At 37.3% G+C, this 23600-nt stretch overlaps 1 protein-coding gene across 1 annotated transcript in view; it reads right to left on the reverse strand.

Annotated features, from left to right (window-relative positions):
- LOC149819272 (general transcription and DNA repair factor IIH subunit TFB1-1-like) overlaps positions 1 to 23600 on the reverse strand; it is a 120413-nt gene that overhangs the window by 47252 nt on the left and 49561 nt on the right. The window contains exons 12-18 of the mRNA XM_089986370.1: positions 18237 to 18302; positions 16270 to 16390; positions 11035 to 11091; positions 10819 to 10946; positions 10555 to 10746; positions 9643 to 9756; positions 9429 to 9506 (exon numbers count right to left, since the gene is read on the reverse strand). Coding sequence (XP_089842496.1) covers positions 9429 to 9506; positions 9643 to 9756; positions 10555 to 10746; positions 10819 to 10946; positions 11035 to 11091; positions 16270 to 16390; positions 18237 to 18302 — 756 coding nt within the window. The remainder of the gene's footprint in view (positions 1 to 9428; positions 9507 to 9642; positions 9757 to 10554; positions 10747 to 10818; positions 10947 to 11034; positions 11092 to 16269; positions 16391 to 18236; positions 18303 to 23600) is intronic.

A 23600-nucleotide genomic window follows, 5' to 3' on the forward strand; every position in this document is an offset into this window, starting at 1 on the left:
TCGTTTATCATCATCATCATCATCTTTTCTTCTTCTCTTATTTATGCTTTTGTATTCTCTCTATTCATTCCTCTTACTCATCATCAACATATTCTTCTTTTTTATGGTTTCATTGTTTTTTCCATGTTATTTTTTGCGTTTAGAAAAAATGTATGAGGGGCCTGATGCATAGAGATTTTGTTCAGAAGAAATAAATTTTATTAAAAAGAGCATCAAAAGAGATGAGAAGCCACCACAAAAACAAGTTAAACATAAATATAGAAATTATAAGGTCAAGATGATCCTAGTTTGGCCATCTCAATTAAGCACAATGAAGGACTCTTTGAACCACATGATCTACTGACAGGCGGTGCGACAATTTTCCATTGAAAATTCTCTCTCTAGCCCCAAGCTGATAACAGCCACCATTTCCATGTCTCTCCAATAAGTGTAGATGGTCCAAGCAATAATTGAAGAATCATCCAACCGGCCAAAAATCCCATGATAATCCCAACCATGACAGTTCTAATTGAAAGAAAGGACAAAATCACAGCAAGTGTGTGGTGACTTTTTCCTCCAGAAAGCTTAGGTAACAAATGCTAGTTAGCTGGTGTTCCTTTTTCATTATATTCAACTCTGTTTACTTTGTCTAGTGACACCAAGTAAAAACCTTGCCCCTAGGAAAGGCACCAAAGGAAATACAATTGATGAATCATCCAACCGGCCAAAAATCCCATGATAATCCCAACCATGACAGTTGTAATTGAAAGAAAGGACAAAATCACAGCAAGTGTGTGGTGACTTTTTCCTCCAGAAAGCATAGGTAACAAATGCTAGTTAGTTGGTGTTCCTTTTTCATTATATTCAACTCTGTTTATTTTGTCTAGTGACACCAAGTAAAAACCTTGCCCCTAGGAGAGGCACCAAAGAACCAGATTGTATTTCAAGGAAATAGCTCAACACCAACCTCATGTGTGTTAAGACTATCAAGAATAGTCGGATCTGATCGAGATCCAGATCCAAATGTATTTTGTATTCTTGTATTTATTCCATATCCAAAGGGCAATATTGTAATCTAGTGTGTCCCTTTATATATATATATATATATATATATAAGAAAAGACGTCACCCTAGAGAGAGTGAGACGTCCGCTTTGCCTCCATCAACATCTCTTCTCTTTTCTTTATTGTGCAGGATCAAGTCTCCAAAGATTTATATATATATATATATAAGAAAAAATGTCACCCTAGAGAGAGTGAGACGTCCTCTTTGCCTCCATCAACATCTCTTCTCTTTTCTTTATGTCTTGTCTTCTGTTTATTGTGCAGGATCAAGTCTTCAAAGATTATTTCATTGATCCTGGCTGCTTTCCCCCTTCCCATTCTTAAATCATTCTTCTTTCTCCAGATCTGCAAAAGAAAATATATTTTAATTTTTAACAGATCTGAAAAGTCCTGCGTCAGATCTGAAACTAATCAGATCGACTCCTATTCCGTCTTATTTGATCAAATCGATCCATATCTGACGATTCATCACGTCAGATCTGATCCCTTCTCCATAAAAAAAATCCAGATATCATCACGTCAGATCATATCTGTATTATTTGATCAAATTGATCCAGATCTGACAATTCATCATGTCAGATCTGATCTCTTCTAAAAAAAGATCCCAAGCCTATCGATTTTTGTTGAATAAAAAAAATCCTTCCCAGTTATATTGGTTCCTCTCTTATCACGTCAGATCAGATCTGACATGATCTCTTTATCCTGTCCATCACGTCAGATCAGATCTGCAGATCTGACGTGACTCATCTTCTTTTCCTAAAATAAATATACATACATATATATAGTTTCTGAACTAAGTCACAGGGATTCGGCCAACCAGGTGCCGCACCCGCGTCGACGTGATGCGACGTGGGTGCGGGTGTGCGTGCGGGTGCGGCACCTGGTGCGGTCAACCCGACCCTGGGTGCGGTCAATGCACCCAAGGTAAAAAATGTCCAACGTTTGGACGTTAAAAAAAAGAAACCATGATAAAAAAGGGCTGAGAGGAGGATTAGGGCAAAAATTGTTTGCCCTAATCCTCCCGATGACTCCTTCAGACCTCTCCTCCCGACCTCGACTGTGCGACGACCCGACCCAACCCCGACGCCGAACACGACCGGACCCCGACGCCGGCGACGACCTTGAGTGACATCGTCCGGTACGCATTCTCTCTCTCTCTCATTCTCTCCTTCAATCTCTCTCATTTAGATGATGCAAAATCTGTATTTTAAGATGATGCAATTTATAAGGATGGTGGTAAAGAGATTTGGGCCTGTGACTTAGATTTGGTCTTATCGGTAACTTTTGGGTATGAAAATCAGATGGATTCAGGTCGTTTTTGAGTTAGTAAGCCTTTGAATGTGATTTGGGTGCCTAATATTAAGATTCAAGTGAGTTCTATTGATGGTTTGGGTGTTTTGTATTGGACGGTAACTGGTTTTTTATTCTATAGTCAAGTTTGGTGTTTTGTATTGGACGGTAACTGGTTTGGGTGTTTTGAATTGATTTGATGATATTGTGATAATTGTTTTTTATTTCATTAGTGTTACTGTTGTTAACTGTTAAAAGTTAAAACTTAAAAATTATATATATAATTTTTTATATTTTTGTCGCACCCCCGCACCCAAGGTTTTTGAAAGTGCCGCACCCGCACCCATGTGACATAGTTTCTGAATCAATCATAATGAGTGCCACTACCTCTAATCTTTAGTTTCTGATCATCTGTAAAAAAAATGTAGATATTGCTCAAATCAGAATAACCTGAAATTCATAATCGTCAGACAGATTAAGCATTAGTTGGTCTTGCTTTTCATTGAAACCCATTGTCCTTTTCTTATTCCCTCTTTTTCATCAAATGGCTGCCATTAATGCCTCTTTCCTTAGCCATTTAGTCACTAAGAAATTTGACTCTTCCAATTTCATCACTTGGATGAAAAAGATTATTCCTTTCCTTTTGCGGCCATGATATGATGGGACACCTTAATGGGTCGATTTATGTACCTTTGGAACTTGTTTCCCAAACAATTTCAGTGCAGGATGGAAGTGCAAAGAAAGCCTCAAAGACCATGGTCAAAAACCTAGAATTTATTGTGTGGCAAAAGGATGATGAGTCAGCCGTAGCATTCATCTCTGCTACCCTCTCCCGTGAGGTCCTTCTACACATCCCATCAGAAGTTCCAGCAAAAAGGCTATGAGATACCTTACATCAGTGGTATGAGGGGATTTTCACTCCCAAGATATATCAATTGAAAGCAGAGTTTGCAGAGTTCAAAAAGGGAATTCGCATGTTGAATATCTTACCAAAATCAAGGTTCTAGTGAATCTGCTTGCTGAAATAGAATCCCCAATGTCGGATGAAGATATATGCACAAAAACAATACATGTTTATTTTTGTTTATACTAGCATTGTGTCTCGTCCACCTTTTTATAGACTGAGAACTATGCTATTAGAACATGAAGCTATGTTCAACATATCATTCAAGTCCCAAAAGGATGAGGTGAATCATGAAGTCATGGTTGCAGCCCAAAATTTCAACTCTTCCCAAGGAAGAGGGTGTGGCCATGGGCACAATTTTGGTGGATGTGTAATAGGTATTCTCCCTACACCTTCTTTCTCTTCTAATCAAGTGAATTTGATACGTCAAATGTGTAGAAAGAAGGATCATACGTGTTCCAAGTTCCAACCAAGGTTGCCAGACTAAGAAGCGGAAGCAGGAAACGATACGGGAAGCGAAAGCGAAAAGCGATGCATTTTAAAATGTATAGGAAGTGAGAAGCGAGAAATAAAAAAAAAAGCAATATAAGAATTGAATGAGAATAGAAATGAAACACAAATAAAATATAAAATAAAAGTGACTATTCTTAAATTTCATGATTTTTTAGTGTAAGAATTAAATTTTTAACAAAATCTAAAAATGATGACCACCAATTTAGAGAAAGCACGTGGAGGTGAGTGAGAAGTGTGAGAGGAAACACAAAAAACATGAAAAGTAGAGTGAAAAAACATATAAGAAGAATAGATGAAGCATGTGGAAAGCACAGGAGAAACATGGGATAATCAAGATTCCCATCAAGTTTCGGAAGCGAGGAGTATCACGCTTTCGAAGCGAGTTTCCGGGAAGCAGGCTTCCCACCTATCTAAGAAGCTTTCGGTAACTCTGGTTCCAACTGCTATAGGCATTATGTTCCTACTTATTGACCACATGTAGTGTTGATTCCTGCTCGTTTTTTGGGCTCTTGCAACTGCTGCCCCACCTTTAACTAATGTTGGTCCTCATGCTCCCACTAGTTCATATCCTTCTTTAGTTGTTGGTTCACACGATGTGGAGGGACTTACCACTGGTTTCGGGCAGCTCAATTTCATAATCTTGTTGGGAATCTGTGGGTTGTCAACATGCACTCTTCATCCTCACCTAGAATGCACTCTATGTCAGGACACTGTCCGAGCACCTCTTCTCAAGGCTGGTTCATGGATTAGGGGCAGCACACCATGTTATGGGAGATTTAGGTAAACTCTCTCATGTTGAACCTTATTGTGATAATGGGAGTGTGATCCCGGGAGATGGGAAACACCATCATATTACTCACATAGGCATGATTGTTCCCACAAGTAAAAGGTCTCTTTCTTTATCTAATACCTTGTGTGTGCCTAATATTCAAAAAAATCTTATTTTTCTTTTTCAGTTTTGTCATGATACTAATTTTTGTGTCTCATTTTCTTCGTCCTCTGTTTCTGTGAAGGAAATTCACACGAAACAGACACTCGTTGAGGGAGAAGATGTGGAAATCTACATGTCCTGAATAACCTCTTTCATCGTTAGCTAGACATTCGTTGTTTGCATCATCATCAAGTCCAGTTCACCAATAAGTTGATGTTTGGCACCGTAGATTAGGTCATTGCAATTTGAGTTTTCTTGATCTTTTATGTAATAAAGGTTTAATTGATGTCAAAAGAAGAAATTTTTCTTCATGTGTTAGTTGTCGTATTTGTAAGAGTCATGAACTCCATTTTTCCAAATTAAATAAAGGAGCTTCTCTTCCTTTTGAGCTAATTCACTCGGATGTTTGGGGGCCTTCTCCTGTTATGTCCCTATCAAAATCCAAATACTATATGATTTTTGTAGATGACTTTACTCGTTTAACTTGAATATCTTTCTGAAATCCAAGGACCAAATCTTTCATGTTTTTCGTACAACAACAACAACAACAATTGAGGTTGGCGATATGAACCAACAAAGAAAATCATTCTGGGTCTTCCACATGAATCCTTCTCCTCCAATCATTTCTATCCAATGTCATGTCCTCGATGAGGTTCAAAGCATTCATATCCTTTCCTATCATCTCCATCCATGTCTTCCTAGGCCTACCCCGACCCCTTTTAACTAATATATTTTCCCATTTCACCATCCTTCTAACAGGAGCATCATTAGGCCTTCGTCGAATATGTCCAAACCACCGTAAACGATTCTCTTTCATCTTATTTTCAATGGGTGCAACCCCTACCTTCTTACGTATCTCCTCGTTCCGAATCTTATCTTTTATTGTATTTCCACACATCCATCTCAGCTACACTCATTTTTTGAATATGATGTCTCTTGGTAGCCCAACATTCCGTACCATATAGTAAAGCGAGCCTAATAGTCGTCCTATAAAACTTTTCCTTCAACCGCAATGGCATTCTACGATCGCACAACACTCCAGTTGCACTTTTCTATTTTATCCACCCAACCTTTATCCTATGATTTACATCTCCATCAATTTCTCCATACTTTTGAATGATAGATCCCAAATATTTGAAACAGTCATTCACTCGTATTTCTTGCTCACCAAGTTTCACTACACTCCCATCACTACTCGGTTGCTTACTAAACTGACATTCCATATATTTTGTCTTACTCTTACTCAACTTAAAACCTCTTGTTGCCAATGTCTGTCTCCATAATTCTAACTTAGCATTAACCCCAGCTCTAGACTCATCAATCAAAACAATATCATCAGCAAACAACATACACTACGGCACATTTTCTTGAATTGATCTCGTAAGTTCATCCATCATTATACCAAATAGGAAAGGGCTTAAAGCATATCCTTGATGTAACCCAACCGTTATAGGAAAATTGGTTGTCACCCCTCCACAAGTGCGGACATTGGTTACTACTACTTCATACATATTTTTAATTATACTAATGTACTTGAGAGAAACACCTTTCTTCATCATTGTCCACCAGAGAACGTTCCTAGGTACTCTATCGTATGCCTTCTCCAAATCAATAAAAACCATATGCAAATCTTTGTTCCTCTCTCTATATCTCTCAATAAGTTGTCTAAGAAGATGTATAGCTTCCATTGTTGATCTTCCAGGCATAAAACCAAATTGATTCTCCGATATCATGACAACATTGCTCAACCTAGACTCAATCACCCTCTCCCAAAGTTCCAATGACTCATGAGTTTTATACCACGATAGTTTGTGCAATCTTGTATAGCACCCTTATTCTTATATAGAGGCACCAAAGTACTCTTCGTCCACTCATTAGGCATCTTATTTGTCCGCCAAATCTTGTTAAAAAGATTTGTCACCCATTCTAAACATTTCTCTCCCAAGCATTTCCAAGCCTCGATAGGTATACCATCTAGGCCAACTGCCCTTCTTGATTTCATTTTCTTCAAAGCCTCTGCAATTTCTTTCTTTTGAATCTTGTGCATGAAGTCACGATTCATCTCATGAAAAGGAATGGAGAAGTCTCCAAGATCCTGAGCATGACTTTCATTAAATGGTTTATCAAAATAATCTTTCCATCTCTCCTTAATCTCCTCATCTTTGACTAAAACCCTTTGCATTTCATCTTTGATACATCTAACCATACTCAAATCCCTCGATTTCCTATCTCTCATCTTTGCAAGCGTATAAATATCCTTTTCTCCTTCTTTGGTATCCAACTTGTCATAAACCTCCTTATATACCTTATCTCTCGCATTTCGAACTACTTTTTTAGCTTCCTTCTTTGCTATCATATACTTCTCCAAATTCTCATTATCACGACTCTTACTTAGATTTCTATAACACTCTCTTTTAACCTTAATAGCTAATTTGACATCCTCGTTCCACCACGATGTATCCTTACCTAGCGGTGCACCGCCTTTCGACTCACCCAATACCTCCTTATTCACCTTTTTCATGCCACCCGCTATCTTATTCCACATTGATTCTGAATCCTCCTCGATACACCAATCAGCTTCCTTAACTACCTACTTTATAAGCATTCATTTTTTAACTCATTTCAGTGCCCACCACTTAATTCTAGGATCTATCCTATGTCTATCCCTTTTGTGGCATTGTCTAATTCTAAGATTTAAAATTAAGACTCTATGTTGCGTAGCTACACTTTCTCCCGGTATAACCTTACAATCGATGCAACAACCCCTATCTCTCTTTCTAAGTAGGAAAAAATCTATCTGACTCGTATTAACCCCACTTTTAAATGTTACTATGTGAGACTCGTTTTTCGTAGATTCAAAATATATTTTGAAACCCGATTTTCTCAAAAAATCTTAGCCTTACAGAGTAACGGTGGTGGTGAATATATGTATAATCAATTCACAAATTTTTTTCTTGATAATGGGATTCAACGTGAGTTGAGTTGTCCAAAGACTTCCCAACAAAATGGTATGGTTCAACGTAAACATTGTCATATTGTGAAAACATCCTTGACTATGATGTATGATGTTAATCTCAAGGCTGGTTTGTAGTCGAAGGTGTTTCATACAACGGTTTATTTGATAAATAGGATGTCTCTATCTAGTCTTGGATGAGAATCTTCCTATTTTTTGTTATACGGTTCACATCCCAATTATTCTTGGTTATGTGCATATGGATGTCGGTGTTTTGTTCACATTGATGGTTCAATGTGATTCATTGGCTATGACGAGGAATATATGGGATATAGATGTTTTGATTGTGCTGAAAATAAAGTTGTTATTTCACGGCATGTTGTCTTCCATGAGAATATATGTGGGGTTGTACTATCATCTGCTAACAACACATCGCTGCAGTCCTTTCAGCTATCATCATCACAGAAAACACAGCATGCATTTAGTGGTAATGCTGCAACCGATAATGCCCAACCAACAGATACATCTTCAGTTGTTAATGCACAGTTATCAGCGCAGCCACCTTTTCAGTTTTTTTAAACAAGTGTGCAGCAGAAGAAATGAACAGCCACTTGACAAGCGTAGCGAGCCAAATGCCCCGCACAATGCCTTAACGAATCAGCCCAACGATTCTCCTGCTGACCAGATTTCTGAGCCTGTTTTGTGTGACACCAGCAGGGCTACAGTTCAGCCTAATCAGCTATCTAGTGGTGCGAAGATTCAGCCACCGGTCCATTCCGCCAATGGTGATCCTGTTCAGCCGCAAGTCTCCTCTACTCATACGACCAGCAGAGTAAGGCACCCTCCTAATAGATGAGTCAGCTATGAAGCTTTTTCTCAAGATTTTCAGGTACACGTTACTTCACTTGATGATGTTCAAGAGACTGATCTGATCCAGATCCGAATGTATTTTGTATTCTTGTATTTATTCCATATCCAAAGGGCAATATTGTAATCTAGTGTGTCCCTATATATATATATATATATATATATATATATATGTGTGTGTGTGTGTGTGTGTGTGTGTGTGTGTGTGAGCCTCTTTGCCTCCATCAACATCTCTTCTCTTTTCTTTCTTTGTCTTTTGTCTTGTCTGTTTATTGTGCAGGATCAAGTCTCCAAAGATTATTTCACAATGTGGGAGATATAGAATGATGCCATGATGAGTCCACCTGACGCGTAACTTCCCCAAATGAAAAAAGTCTTCCCTTATTTGGTCTTTAACCATCATACTCAACCATTCAGTAATTGTCCTTGAAATCTCTTTTGAACAACAGACATCAGCCCTCGCCAGCAATACTAACCGTAGAGCAGATGGAAACAAGACGAGGTTCAGAACTTTCATTCCTACAAAGATGGTGGTTTATCATGTTTATGTTCCTACAGAAATGCATTCCTCCATAAAAAGTGTAAAGGTACTAGAATAATCTTCTTAATGAACAGCAGATAATTCTGCAACCACCAAACTATGCTTATGTGCTTCAGGTTAAGTTTTATAAAGTTTTGTGTATCAATTTGTACCTCATACATGATAGATGCCATTTGTATTCAGAGTCCACATCTTTTTATCATAACATGAACTAAAAGGGTTTAACATTGAATAATCAAATATACATAAGCAAGGTTATCATATATAGGTCCCAATCCATTCACTGTCATTACAAGTCATAAACATGATTCTCCCAGAAGATCAATATATATTCTATAAAGAAGTAAATATCAGAGTTGCATGTCTGAGATTCGTCAATCAATCACCTTGGCATAAAGATATGTACTTGTAACTGGATAAGATGACCAAAAATGCTGCAACAACTCCTGAATGGATGCCCAATGCTGGAGGGAGAACAGGAAGTGGGGAAGGGACAATTGTTATATAACAAGAAGTATATTAATTGACATAAAATGGTAGAGCTATAAAAGAACTTATGAGGTAGCACATGAGATAAGAAGAAAACTGGATTTAACTCACAAGCAACAATTCCTCTTTGGTTCTGTTAGGCAGCCGATCAAGGAAGCTCTCTTGCAGATTTTTCCCCTGATGATACTTGGTACTTGACAGATGCTGAGTCAAGCTACTAATAACCTGATTCACAAAACAATATTTTCATAACCATGCAAACATATTCCGATAGTTACAATAGATAAGCTTCCATGTATTCTTTTTCAAGCAAAAATCACATCATCAGTAAAACAAATAAGGGAAGAATTGTATCAAATCATTGAGTTATAAATACCAACACCTCATTCAAGGTAGCCTACAGACAGCAACTTCATCATATATAGAAGTAGTTTCTTAAAATGACCAACTTTTTGCAAGAACAAATTCAGCCAACATAATATTGTAGATATCACACCCTATCGCATACAATAGCTTATGAGGAAGAATGTACAAAATCCGAATGATTGGTCAAGCATTCAACAAAATCCCCCGAGGATTCATGGCCAGGTTCCGTGCATGCACGCAGCCATGATCAAATAAACACTAAAACTTGGTCTAGAAACTACTTTAGTGGACCACACAAAATTTATGTACACAGACATTGTGGATCATGAGGATGGACCACTAGAATTTGAGAACAACAGTGTGAACCGAGAGTTTTATGGGGTTTTTTGTTCTTTTTTTCTTAAATCTGACCATACGGATGTGATTTACATGCTTGCAGAATGACAAGCACTCTGGAACTAAAGGAAGATCCTTTGGCAGCCTCTTTGACTACATTCTTTTTAATGGTTCAGTGGTTCACAAATGAAATCAAACAGATCATGTTTGATGTAAATTCCATAAGTTAATTACCATCTATATGTTGCTAGAAGCAAAGCTTCTAAAGTAATCATTTTATTTTAATTATCATGTCCCAAAAATCTCAGATTGGAATCTTACCCTGGCAGCAACATCAGGTTGGATAACAGGGTTTTTGAATCCAATGGTTCTAATGTTGGAAATTTGCTTTCTCAAAGAAGTATAAGCTTCCTCTGTGCTCATGTTGCAAGCACTTGTTTTGGTATCAGCACCATTTTCTCCTAAAGCATTAAGGGTGCTGGCTTGTTGAGAATCAAAGTACTCACGTGGGTCCTATAATAAGGAAAAGAGTTAGAAACCCTTATGCATAATAGGCCTCTCAACAACCTGCCGATTATTCACCACCTTGATACAAAGGGCTGCAAATGGGAGTTTACGAGTTGCCTGCAGGTCATCCATTTCAGTCATTTGCAACACTCTCTCTAATCTCTTCCGGTTTGCTTCCTCCTCTAAAGTTTCAGTAGCCACTTCAGCTGCAAAATATTGATCACAAAATAGGAACCATTCATGCCCAGAACTGTCTATGAATCAGATTACGAATAACAGCCAAAAATTGCTAACCCTGTTTGGACCTTGCAAGTGCTTCTGCAACAGTCCTTGTATCTCTTAGTTCCACATCTGCAACAACATGCAACTTTAGATGTAAGCAAAATGAATTAAACCACAATGGAAAAGAGCTGAAGTACATAGAAGGATGCAATTAGCAAATGACCTAACATAAGAAGTTCAGCCAAATCTCCATCAGATAAAATTTTAGCTCACATACACCACACACAAATGTAAGCAGAAATATATATATATATATATATATATATATATATATAGGGAAGGGGGACCATCCAACCAAAAGAAGGTCCAAAATCTACAACCAATGATGATCAATCAGACGGTTCCCCTTCTCCAATGCTTGAGCATCTCATCCATCAGACCTCATATATTTGTTTTTTATAATTGATTTAGTAAGAAATTGCTTTACACGAAGACTTTACGACATATAGGCATCTTTTTCGAAACATGAAAAATAGACGGCTCACAATGCATTTAAAACTTTACAATACAAAGTATTGTGGGCCATTGATTTTTTAGTGCTTTCAAAAATGGGTCTAGACATCGAAAATTCATAATCCAAAACATATTGCTCACTAAATGAATGACAAAAATCCAATATGAAAAACTCGATCGTTAGAGAAGGAACATCATCGATTATCATTGGTTGTAGATTTTGGACCTTCCTTTGGTTGGATGGTCCCCCTTTTATTTATTTATTTATTTATATATATATAGAAACTGAAATATGTAAACTAGTATGCACCGAGATTTTCATAATTTTTTTATCTAAAATTTCACTGTACGAATGCGGTATAGATACTTGGTTAGATCATCCGATTAAGATGTATAAGAAGGATCCTTTAAGGCTTGAAAATCAATGGCTCAGAATTTTTGTAAATATTCAAGCATACAAAATCACATTTCTTGATCCGATTACGATGATTCAATAGTCGATTTCAAGCAAATGGACCATTCTGAATGCATCTGCAGGGTTAGATTTGCAAAAATCCTTATGAAAATCTCAGTTCATACTACTTTACATATTTTTCTGGTTTACATATTCCAGTTTTCCTATATGCAGATGGTTTAAACTAGGGGTGGCAAAACCTGACACGACCCGCCAACCCGCCTCTTAGGCGGGTTCGGGTTGGGCTTAAGCCAACCCGTTTAATAAACGGGTCGACCCGCCTAACCCGTTTATTAAACGGGTCGGGTTCGGGTTGGGGGTATGCCAACCCGGCTGACCCGTTTAATAAACGGGTTAGGCGGGCGGGTCAACCCTTCGACCCGCCAACCTGACCCGCGAACCTGAGAACCCGTTTACCCGACCCAACCCATTTATTAAATGGGTTGGCAGGTCGTGTCGGGTTACCCGTTTATTAAACGGGCCGGGTTCGTGTTTGCCACAACCGACCCATTTAATAAACGGGTCGGGTTCGGGTTGAGGTATGCTGACCCGCCAACCCGTCGGATCGACCCGCCAACCCGACACGATTGCCACCCCTAGTTTAAACCTACACCACACACAGGTGACAGGACCAAATGGTGCATTGACAATTGAAACATCTTATTATTACTTGATTCATGCAGTTCATTCAGTTAGTTACATCATGCACCTATCTTCGTCCTTATGGCAGCAGTACTGTGTATCGTTTAATACATTTGTCTGACTGTTCCAGCACTTCATCGTTCACTCTCTCTTAAGTCTTAACTAATGCTGATTCAGAAATTATGTGATGGGTTGACACTCTAACACCAGTTTTGTACTTTTTCTTTTTTCTGGGATAATTCTTATGTCATGGTGATATAGAAAACAGCTCCATGTTGCCCTTTGTTCTACTGAATAAGATTATTAGCAAAATAGCTTTCTGGTATCACTGACATTATCTAGCTTTGCTACTTCTTATTCAATATGGACTGTGGCTCATCTATATTTTGACAATAAGAATGCCATGTATATTGCTAATCAGCACAAGTTTTAGAAGCACACCAAGCGTTTAGATATGCATTCCTATTTTTGCATTTAGATCCGCATTCCTATTTTTGTAGACCAGATTCTTTGTAAGGATCCATCATATTATCATTTGATCCTTCACCTGCTTTTAGGGACGTTTGTTTCATGTCCTTTCCTATGAAAGAGGGTCTCTTTTCCTAGGGGGGGATAAATGAAAACAATAGAAAGAGAGAGAGAGAGAGAGAGAGTACTGGCAGCAAGTCCAACCCGTTTCAGTCATGAGTGGACATTTCATTAACCTCTTTATATATTGATTGCACATGGTATATGACTCGAACTGTTACAATTCATGTGGGACATGTACAAAAAGGATAAAGTAAAAACTGCTGATACCAATTCACACTACCTCCTAAACAGACTTTTAACTCTTGGAACATGTTCCCTAGTATGAGTCTGGATCTGGATCCAGATCCAGATCATGAACAGTAAAACAAATATCTACATGAGAAATCGGTGGTGGGGTCCAAATGTAAATGCAAAAAAGTAACTTTCCTATCAAAATGGGATCACAACTCTCCCATGGGGAAGCACTTTCCCTCCTGGGACTCCCTTTCAAGAGAAAGTGGCTTCTCTTGGGTGGAAGTGTAACAAATGCCCCCTTAGTGTCTCCTTCAAAAACTCCCATTTATCCTTCATGAGTTTCAAAGTCATTGTTATTGTATATATTGATACATCAATATTGTATAACTTTACATTATTCAGTTGTCTCTTGTTTGTTTGTTCTCTTAGTTCATTGAAGGTATATGGGTCTTTTCCCTTTATTTTATTATGTATATAGCATAGTCACCGATATTGACGATATTTTGAAAATATCATGATATTATCGGCATTTCAAGGTCAGTTGACATTCTCTTGAGAATTTCAAAATATCACCAAAATTGAAAATATTGTGATCATCCTGAGATTTTCAAACAGTTTTTTATATTTTAAGTATCTTTTTTGTTTCTTTTAAATTTTAAAACTTTTCTAATTGTAAAATACTATAAAACCTATTATTTTATTTTATTTTATTTTATTCCTTTTATTTTTCAAATTTTAAAATTTCTGATATTTTCCAGAGGTTTTTTCAGGAAAAACTTTTTGAAAAAAAAACTCCCAAGAAGAACCATGCCGAGAACGATACTGGTGACTATGGTATATAGTGATGATTCATGTCTACTAATTGCACCAATGAAAATGTGAGACATTTCCTTGATTTGCCACAAGCTGCTTCTTAATTTCAGTATAGATACTAATACCCATGTGACATCCAGATGGATACATATATCACCTAGATAACAAGGAAAATTATTTTCAGTTGCAACATAGAAAGCTTGCAATATTGGTATTTGTATTATGTTCTAGACAACAACCATTGAAGTATTAGTAAGCTTAGATCAAATATTTACTTTTTAGAAACTTACAAGATCAAGAAACATCTTACTTAGATTAATAAAGAATGGTTCAACAACATGAAATTTTAAAAGTATCGTACAATCTAGGTCATCCATAATCAAGGAAAGGGTGAGATTGTTTACATAAATTGCTTTATTGAAGACCTAGCTTAGTTGCAACTACAAGTGTATTACATCCAAAAGCACATAGCACGTAATGTAGAGACAAATAGAGTCTGTCTCAAGCTTGATTCAAGCTCATTTAGTTAATAAACAAGTCAAGTTCAAGAACAATCTAAAAAGCTCATTTGAAAAACTAGCACCTGAGTTTATATAGGATCTGATGGGATTTAGCTGGATTAGGCCCAACAAAGGACAGCTACAACCATGAAACCTAGTATTGGCGTTGTATTTTACAAATAAGAAACCATAGTTGGCAAACCCGGCGAGTCGACTAGGGAATCGCCCGAGTCGACCCGGATCAGACCTTAACTAGGTCACCAATTCAGGACCGCTGATCACATGCTTCTTATGTATTTTTTGTCATGCATTTTGTGGTTTTAATGTGTAATGTTCATAAAAGAATATTTGTTGTAAAGAATCATATGTTTTTAAATCATGAATATTAACAATTATGTATGGTTGAATACTTGTATAACTTATTGATGTCGTGCTAAATTTAGTGATTATAACACTAGAAAATGCATAGTCCTAATTCGTTCGAATTACCGAGTTGATCCACTGACTCGTGAGTCAAGGGTCAGGCGATCCAAATCCGAGTCACAAGTTTGCCAACTATGCAAGAAACGTAGTCACAAAATCAGTGATAAATTGAACTTATCACAATTTTATTGATCAATTAGAAGGGGGAAGGATGAGTTTGACCCTAAGTAACATGGGTGCCCCTAGAGGCCCACTGCACCTGTGTCGACAGTGCAAGTGTCCAAAAAAAATGGATAGGTGTTGCATCTCCAACACATTGACATGACGTGTCACCTTTGGACATGCAGTTGACCCACACTTGGACACGCAGTTGACCCACACTTGGACACGCAGTTGACCCACACTTGGACACAAAGAGTCTACCACATGACACACGGGGTATGACACTTGGACATGAAGTGTCCAAATTGTGACATGTGGTGTCCGACACTTGGACAAGAAGTGTTCAATTCATTATATGTGGTGTTTGATGCTTGGACACAAAGTGCCCAGCTTAAAACATAGGATCTGAAACTTGGATACAAAGTGTCCAATTAAGGGCACGAAGTATCCAGTGCACATTTCCAATTTAGGAACTTTTAGGTGTCATGGACACAAAGTGTTCGGCTTAAAATACTTTTGAGTCATGGAGATACTGCACACAATTTATACTAATATAGACACAATCTCAAGGTAATAAATCATATGAATCTTAATGTAGTCTATTTAAATAGTGATATCATTGATATTGACTGAGCACCCACTGTCTTATATGGCATTAGAAGTGTTGCATTAATTCAATGAGCAAGATACATAAGCAACAACGGTGCACAGTAGCATCTCACTTGCACACTCTAATCTTGCTGAAAGGGCAATTGAGAAGCTGTTACTACCCAGCACTTCTGTATGTCGTAGCTTTTTCTTTTATAACTAGCACATCTAATTCATTTAATTTTCAAAGACCACAAGATCAGTTGAAATAGTTAACCATAAAAAATATTTAGTTTTCATCCAAAATTGAGACAGCCCTTACATTTTTACGAAATAGAAATAAGCTTCCTAGGTTTGGTCAAATGACAGCCTCGATCAATTCTAGACCATCAAACATTTAAAAGTAGAGCATGACAATGTGTTATCGACAAAATAAGTAACACCTACCTAAAGTTCTCCCTTCAAGCACAACTGATGCATGCCGATTAAGGTCCTGTAAGAGTGTCCTTGATAACTCATTTGTACCATCAATGTTCTCCATGCTACCATCATGAAGAATTCCATGACCCTATAGGCCAAGGAAAGTGAAAGAATATATTAACAGAGAAAGTTTAAAATAATATCATGTAATAATTTTCAGTGATATTATGCATGGAAAGCAGCCACACTTGTCAGAGAGAAAAACCTTTATAAACAAGTGGTAAAACTTGAAGCACATAATAATTTACACAAAAAAAAATAACAATCTCAGCTCATGCACACATCAAAGCATAAAAGAGAATACTTTGCTGGCTAAATATACTTTCTTCCTTATGAAGAAAATAAAATAAATACTAAAGATACTCAAAACTGGGATCCGTATAGGAAAACCAAAAAAATCATTCACCATAGACCATTTAGATTGAAGCTACAACCCACAACCACAATGACAAGTGACAGGGTTTATTGAACCGACAACCGGAGCATACAACGATCTTCATGTGTGCCTGATATCGAGGTTCCGGAGGAAAGAAAGGGTGGTAGATGATAATTTGAAAGGGCGCTATGATCAGCAAAGCTTAATATCAAGCATGTACCGGTGGATAGTGAAACTTTGATGTATCTTATCGTGATACTTTAAGGTGTATTATTGCAGATGAAATTGATATAGTAAATCATTTTTTTGTTATAGCTTATTATATTGAGAGGAAAAAGTTTAGCACAATGCTTAAAGAATGAAAGATCAGTTTACTGTTGGCAGTTAAAAAGACAGGACTTTTTTCTGAAATATATGCAATAAACTATTTAAATGTGCTGAAGACAGAGACTAGCCAATTGCAACACTTTGTCATGACTCATGACGAACCAGTGACTTGACAAATAAGTCATGACCTGGTTCCTCTTGCATCAGATTGCACATATGTCACATAGGTGCGGGAACGAAGGATGTGAGACGGCAATTTCAAAAACTTGGGTGTGGGGATGCGTATTTATTTATTTACTTATTTATTTTACTACTACTGTGTGTACAATCTAGTAAGAAAATCATAGATGCAAGTCATATCCACTCAATCTGAACTCATAGATGTGTTTAACATGGTTTGTTTGCTAGGCATCGCACTATAGATCATTTTTTCGATGTAAAAATAAGGTTTTAAATCAAGAAAGTTTGGTACATCGCAGAGCAATGATTTTTTAAAGACCTTGAAAAAACAACTTACATTTTGCAAAAACAAATTGATTTAAAACCGGTTTTCTACTAAACAAACTATACAGATCACATTTGTAAGGTTAAATTTACAAAAAAATGGAAAATTTGTGAAAAGTGTGGTGGTTTCTATTAGATTACATGAACAAACGATAGTAGCAAATTTATATTGTATATACACACACAGCTACAAGTTTATTTAGGTTTTTAAGTTTGTTTTCCAAATTTGAACAATTTTGGACTTTGTCATAGTTGAACAAGTCAAAAATTGGACGAAAATGGCCAGATTGAGAGTTGGCCGCACCCGACACTTATTGACCTGCACCCAGCATTGTCGACACGGGTGCTTCAAGGGTACAGAAGCACCCATGTTACATAGTTAGAACACTAATAACTCAAAGCTAAGCAAGTCTGTCATTCATATTTTTACCACATCTTGCAAGAATCACAAAAGATACAATATCAAAGTTCAGATCCTATGGCTTCTCCAACATGAGAAAAAAGTGTGAAATTTCAATACATTAATGACAAATTACTCTCTGTATAGACAGACTACCCTTTGTGAGATCACAGCTCAATATATTTTATGTGCACAAAATAAAAGCTAAACGATAACTTTATTGAGCATCAACAGATTACAACCATCATCTCTGTGGGGAAAAAAGATGAACAATATTAAGATATCCTATTTCACATGAATCAATGAGCACAAGGAGTATGTAGCTACCGGTAGATGCATATAATCATCTCCAAGATCAGCTTCCATGTCCACTGTTGGATCAACCCTTCGGATCTGAGTGGCATACCATAGCATGAAGCAAACATTAAAAAGAAATACTAGCATCATTCAATTATGAATAGAAATAGGAGAATGTGATTAACTCTGTTCATTGATCATACAGTTCATCAATTGAAATATCCACTTTTCCAAATGAACCAGCAATAAATTAGCATGTGAATTCTGAATTCCAATTCCAATTCATTACCTTTCTACTGCGCATTACTTTCGAATTTCTTCAATCATGCATGTTCTTTTCAAATTTTTAGCAGACATGCACACACATCATCCCCTACGAGTATATTAACATAATCTGGCAGCCAGTTTAAATTATCCCTCAAATACCAAAACAGGAGCACTTGGATTGCATATGAAGACTACAAAAATCAGGAAGACATAGTGATCCCTAAGAAGATCCTGAATGTGTTACAAGTCTAGCACAACAGGGCATTGCAGTGATAACCACAGTAATGAAAACTAACACAAAGGAACAAGTTTTTCAAGGCAAAATCATGGCTTAAGGACTTGAAAAAATGAATGAGAAAAGAAAATTCATGAATTCTCTGTTTTTTTGTAATCATGAAATGTACGGAAATACAAAATGAGGGCCTATAAGGGCTTACAAGATCATAAACACAAAGTGCACATGCACATACATAAGTTCAACTAAAGGACAATACAACACAAGCACTAAGTGCATTCAAGACATCAAAGAACTAAAGAGAAGAACACAAAACATAAAAAATATTCATCTTATTGAGCATGAATGCTTAAGAGAAGCATTAACCAATGAGGAGGAACAAAGCCCCAATATATACATATTACAAGAAAGATAGAGAGAAACCATATGGGAGCTCCCAATAGAGTCATTGGGCAGTCATATATATGACCGTTGGAGAGCCCCCAACGACTCTATGGTCAAAAGGCCATAGAGCCCTTGCTTAAAAAGGCTTAAGACAAAATGAAAACTTAAAATGAATATAGTGCAATCATATGCAATGTAATCATATGCAATGCATAGTCAATATAAGCAAGCTATATAAAGAGATAGCTCAATCTAGATTACAAGTTTATTATGAGACAACTACCATCAAAGAGAGCCAAAATATATATAGAGATTCTCAAAAAACCATATAGAAAACCAAGTGCATACACAAGTACAACTAATCATGGATACTCACAAAGAAATTAAAAACTCATGTATATATAATAATCTTAACAACTTAAAGTCACATATCTTGTACAAAAGCTATGAAGAACCTCATAAGATAGCATAGGAACACATATAATTGATAGATTAAGGTACTAAGGGTATATACCAAAAAGGATACAATATAAAAATTAATATTTTATAAATAACAAGTATGCAATGAATCAAGAGCCACCTAAGATCTGAGTGGAAAACACGTCCATCAATAATGAAAAAGTACTGAAGTGAACCATGAAGGAAGCACCTAAAGCACCCAATAACATAACTATAGTCTCACAAAAAACACTTATTAAAGTAGATGACTCCCATAAGAAATCATGCTCAATACATTATGCACGAATAGACAATCCCATTCATCATGTAAGACAATCACAAAAATTATTTATTCATAAGCTAGATCATAATTTTTAATACTTCATAAGCTACTTTAAGTTTCACTTAAGAATACACCAAGAGTAAAGAGAGAAAAATTTAACACAAGTTAAGCAAAATTTCATAAGATCATACTTGTATAAGACACAACACCATTTCAAATTATTTTAAAATATGACAATTTTTCAAAAAGAAACAAAGAAAAGTTCAATAATAAATATGAATATGATTCGACATTTATAACCATGAATTGTTCAAATAAAGCATCTAGATGCCAAGAATACATGCTCAAGAATACTAGATCATATACGTACATATTAAATAAAACAAGTTTGGAAAAACTAAGATTCAAACTAGATCTCATAAAATCATACATATATAAAATTTTACAAGATCAAACAAATATTATAAACCTTATAAAATATTTAATGCAAATAAATCCAATGATAATTTTTGAAAAGATATTTAAAGATTTTAAACTCCGCCTGTGTATAACTGTTTAGTTATACACTGTCGGTCCCAAGCCCGGATAAAGGAGGAGGGTTGCAGTAGGCCTGTGACAACCAGCATAAAAACTTAGTCATACCCTATGAATATGAACCAATATGAGAATTTCGTTGGGGCGTTCCCTACTGAGCGACGCGTTGTACTCTATAGGCCCGGAGGCAGTGATAAATGGGCAAGGCTTGCTAGGTCGTCGCCCGTAAGCGACACGTCACACCGGTGCCCGGGTGTAGTGTCAAATAGGCAAGGGTTCCCTCACTTTGTTGGACGGGTGGGGGTAAAGAAGTTAGTCCAAGACCATAAAATTAGGTTAGCCACTTGGAACATAGGGTCTTTAACTGGTAAGTTGGTAGAGTTAGTAGATGTTATGTGTAGGAGAAAGATTGATATTTTATGTCTACAAGAGACCAAATGGGTAGGTGAGAAAGCAAAAGTGATAGAACCTTGGGGATATAAGATTTGGTATACAGGAATAAATACGAATAGGAATGGAGTAGGGATTGTTATGAGTCGTGAGTTTATAGATAATGTAGTTGAGGTCCGTAGGAAGGGTGATAGGATTTTATTTATTAAATTAGTATTAGGTATGGATATTATTAATATTATTAGTGTTTATGCACCTCAAGTAGGTTTAGATGATTCCACTAAGCGTCAATTTTGGGAAGATTTAAATGAAGTAGTACAAGGGATATCTTATGGAGAAAGGCTTTTCATCGGCGGTGACCTTAATGGGCATGTAGGCATTAGTAGGGATGGATTTGAGAGTATCCATGGAGGCTATGGTATAGGAGAAAGAAACGATAGTGGAGAAAGGATTTTAGATTTTGGTTTGTCCTATGATATGATCTTAGCAAACACTTGGTTTAGGAAGAGGGAGTCTCACCTAGTAACATTTAAAAGTGGGGTTAATACGAGTCAGATAGATTTTTTCCTACTTAGAAAGAGAGATAGGGGTTGTTGCATCGATTGTAAGGTTATAACGGAAGAAAGTGTAGCTACACAACATAGAGTCTTAATTTTAGATCTTAGAATTAGACAATGCCGCAAAAGGGATAGACATAGGATAGATCAGAGTTACCGGAAGCGCCTAGGCAAAAGGGGAAGCGCGCTTCCCCGAAGCGCGCTTCGGAAGCGCGAAACATCGCGCTTCCGAAGCGTGAGGGGAAGCGTCCCCCTTTTTTGGGAAGCGCGCTTCCCTTTTATGGGAAGCGCGTCCCCCTTTTATGGGAAACGCGCTTCCCATAAATGGGAAGCGCGCTTCCCCCACGCTTCCCCCACGCTTCCCCCTCGCTTCCCCATTTTTTTCATTTTTTTTCGCTTCCCCTCGCTTCCGGTTCGCTTCCTAGGTCGCTTCCGGTTCGCTTCCTAGGTCGTTTCCGAGACGGTTCGGAATTTTCTTCTAAGTGGTCCCACGCTTCCCCGCTTCCTAAATTTTTTAAAGTGCCTCGCTTCCCGCTCCCGCTTCCCGTATCGCTTCCCGCTCCCGCTTCCTCGACTGGTAACTCTGGGATAGATCCTAGAATTAAGTGGTGGGCACTGAAAGGAGCTAAACAAGGAATGTTTGTAGAGCGGGTAGTTAAGGAAGTTGATTGGTGTCCCGAGGAGGATTCAGAATCTATGTGGTATAAGATAACGGGTGGCATGAGAAAGGTGGCTAAGGAGGTATTGGGTGAGTCTAAAGGCGGTGCACCGCTAGGTAAGGATACATCGTGGTGGAACGAGGATGTCAAATTAGCTATTAAGGTTAAAAGAGAGTGCTATAGAAATCTAAGTAAAAGTCGTGATAATGAGAATTTGGAGAAGTATAAGATAGCAAAGAAGGAAGCTAAAAAAGTAGTTCGGAACGCGAGGGATAAGGTATATAAGGATGTTTATGACAAGTTGGATACCAAAGAGGGTGAAAAGGATATTTATAGGATTGCAAAAATGAGAGATAGGAAATCGAGGGATCTGGGTATGGTTAGATGTATCAAAGATGAAACGCAAAGGGTTTTAGTCAAAGATGAGGAGATTAAGGAGAGATGGAAAGATTATTTTGATAAGCTATTTAATGAAAGTCATGCTCAGGCTTTTTCATTCCTTTTCATGAGATGAATCGTGACTTCATGCGCAAGATTCAAAAGAAAGAAATTGCAGAGGCTTTGAAGAAAATGAAATCAAGAAGGGCAGTTGGCCCAGATGGTATACCTATCGAGGCTTGGAAATGCTTGGGAGAGAAAGGTTTAGAATGGTTAACAAATCGTTTTAACAAGATTTGGCGAACAAATAAGATGCCTAATGAGTGGAGGAAGAGTACTTTGGTGCCTCTATATAAGAATAAGGGTGATATACAAGATTGCACAAACTATCGTGGTATAAAACTCATGAGTCATACTATGAAACTTTGGGAGAGGGTGATTGAGTCTAGGTTGAGGAAGGTTGTCATGATATCGGAGAATCAATTTGGTTTTATGCCTGGAAGATCTACTATGGAAGCTATACATCTTCTTAGACAACTTATTGAGAGAAATAGAGAGAGGAACAAAGATTTGCATATGGTTTTTATTGATTTGGAGAAGGCTTACGATAGAGTACCTAGGGACATTCTCTGGTGGACAATGATGAAGAAAGGTGTTTCTCTCAAGTACATTAGTATAATTAAAAATATGTATGAAGGAGTAGTAACCAATGTCCGCACTTGTGGAGGGGTGACAACCAATTTTCCTATAACGGTTGGGTTACATCAAGGATCTGCTTTAAGCCCTTTTCTATTTGCTATAGTGATGGATGAGCTTACGAGATCAATTCAAGAAAATGTGTCGTGGTGTATGTTGTTTGCTGATGATATTGTTTTGATTGATGAGTCTAGAGCTGGGGTTAATGCTAAGTTAGAATTATGGAGACAAACATTGGAAGCAAGAGGTTTTAAGTTGAGTAAGAGTAAGACAAAATATATGGAATGTCGGTTTAGTAAGCAACGAAGTAGTGATGGGAGTGTAGTAAAGCTTGGTGAGCAAGAAATACCGGTGGATGACTGTTTCAAATATTTGGGATCTATCATTCAAAATGATGGAGAAATTGATGGAGATGTAAATCATAGGATAAAAGTTGGGTGGATGAAAAGGAAAAGTGCAACTGGAGTGTTGTGCGATCGTAGAATGCCATTGCGGTTGAAGAGAAAGTTTTATAGGACGACAATTAGGTCCGCTTTACTATATGGTACAGAATGTTGGGCTGCCAAAAGACAT

Source organism: Nuphar pumila, chromosome 13, assembly GCF_984573655.1.
Source record: "Nuphar pumila chromosome 13, dmNupPumi1.hap1.1, whole genome shotgun sequence".
NCBI lineage: Eukaryota > Viridiplantae > Streptophyta > Magnoliopsida > Nymphaeales > Nymphaeaceae > Nuphar > Nuphar pumila.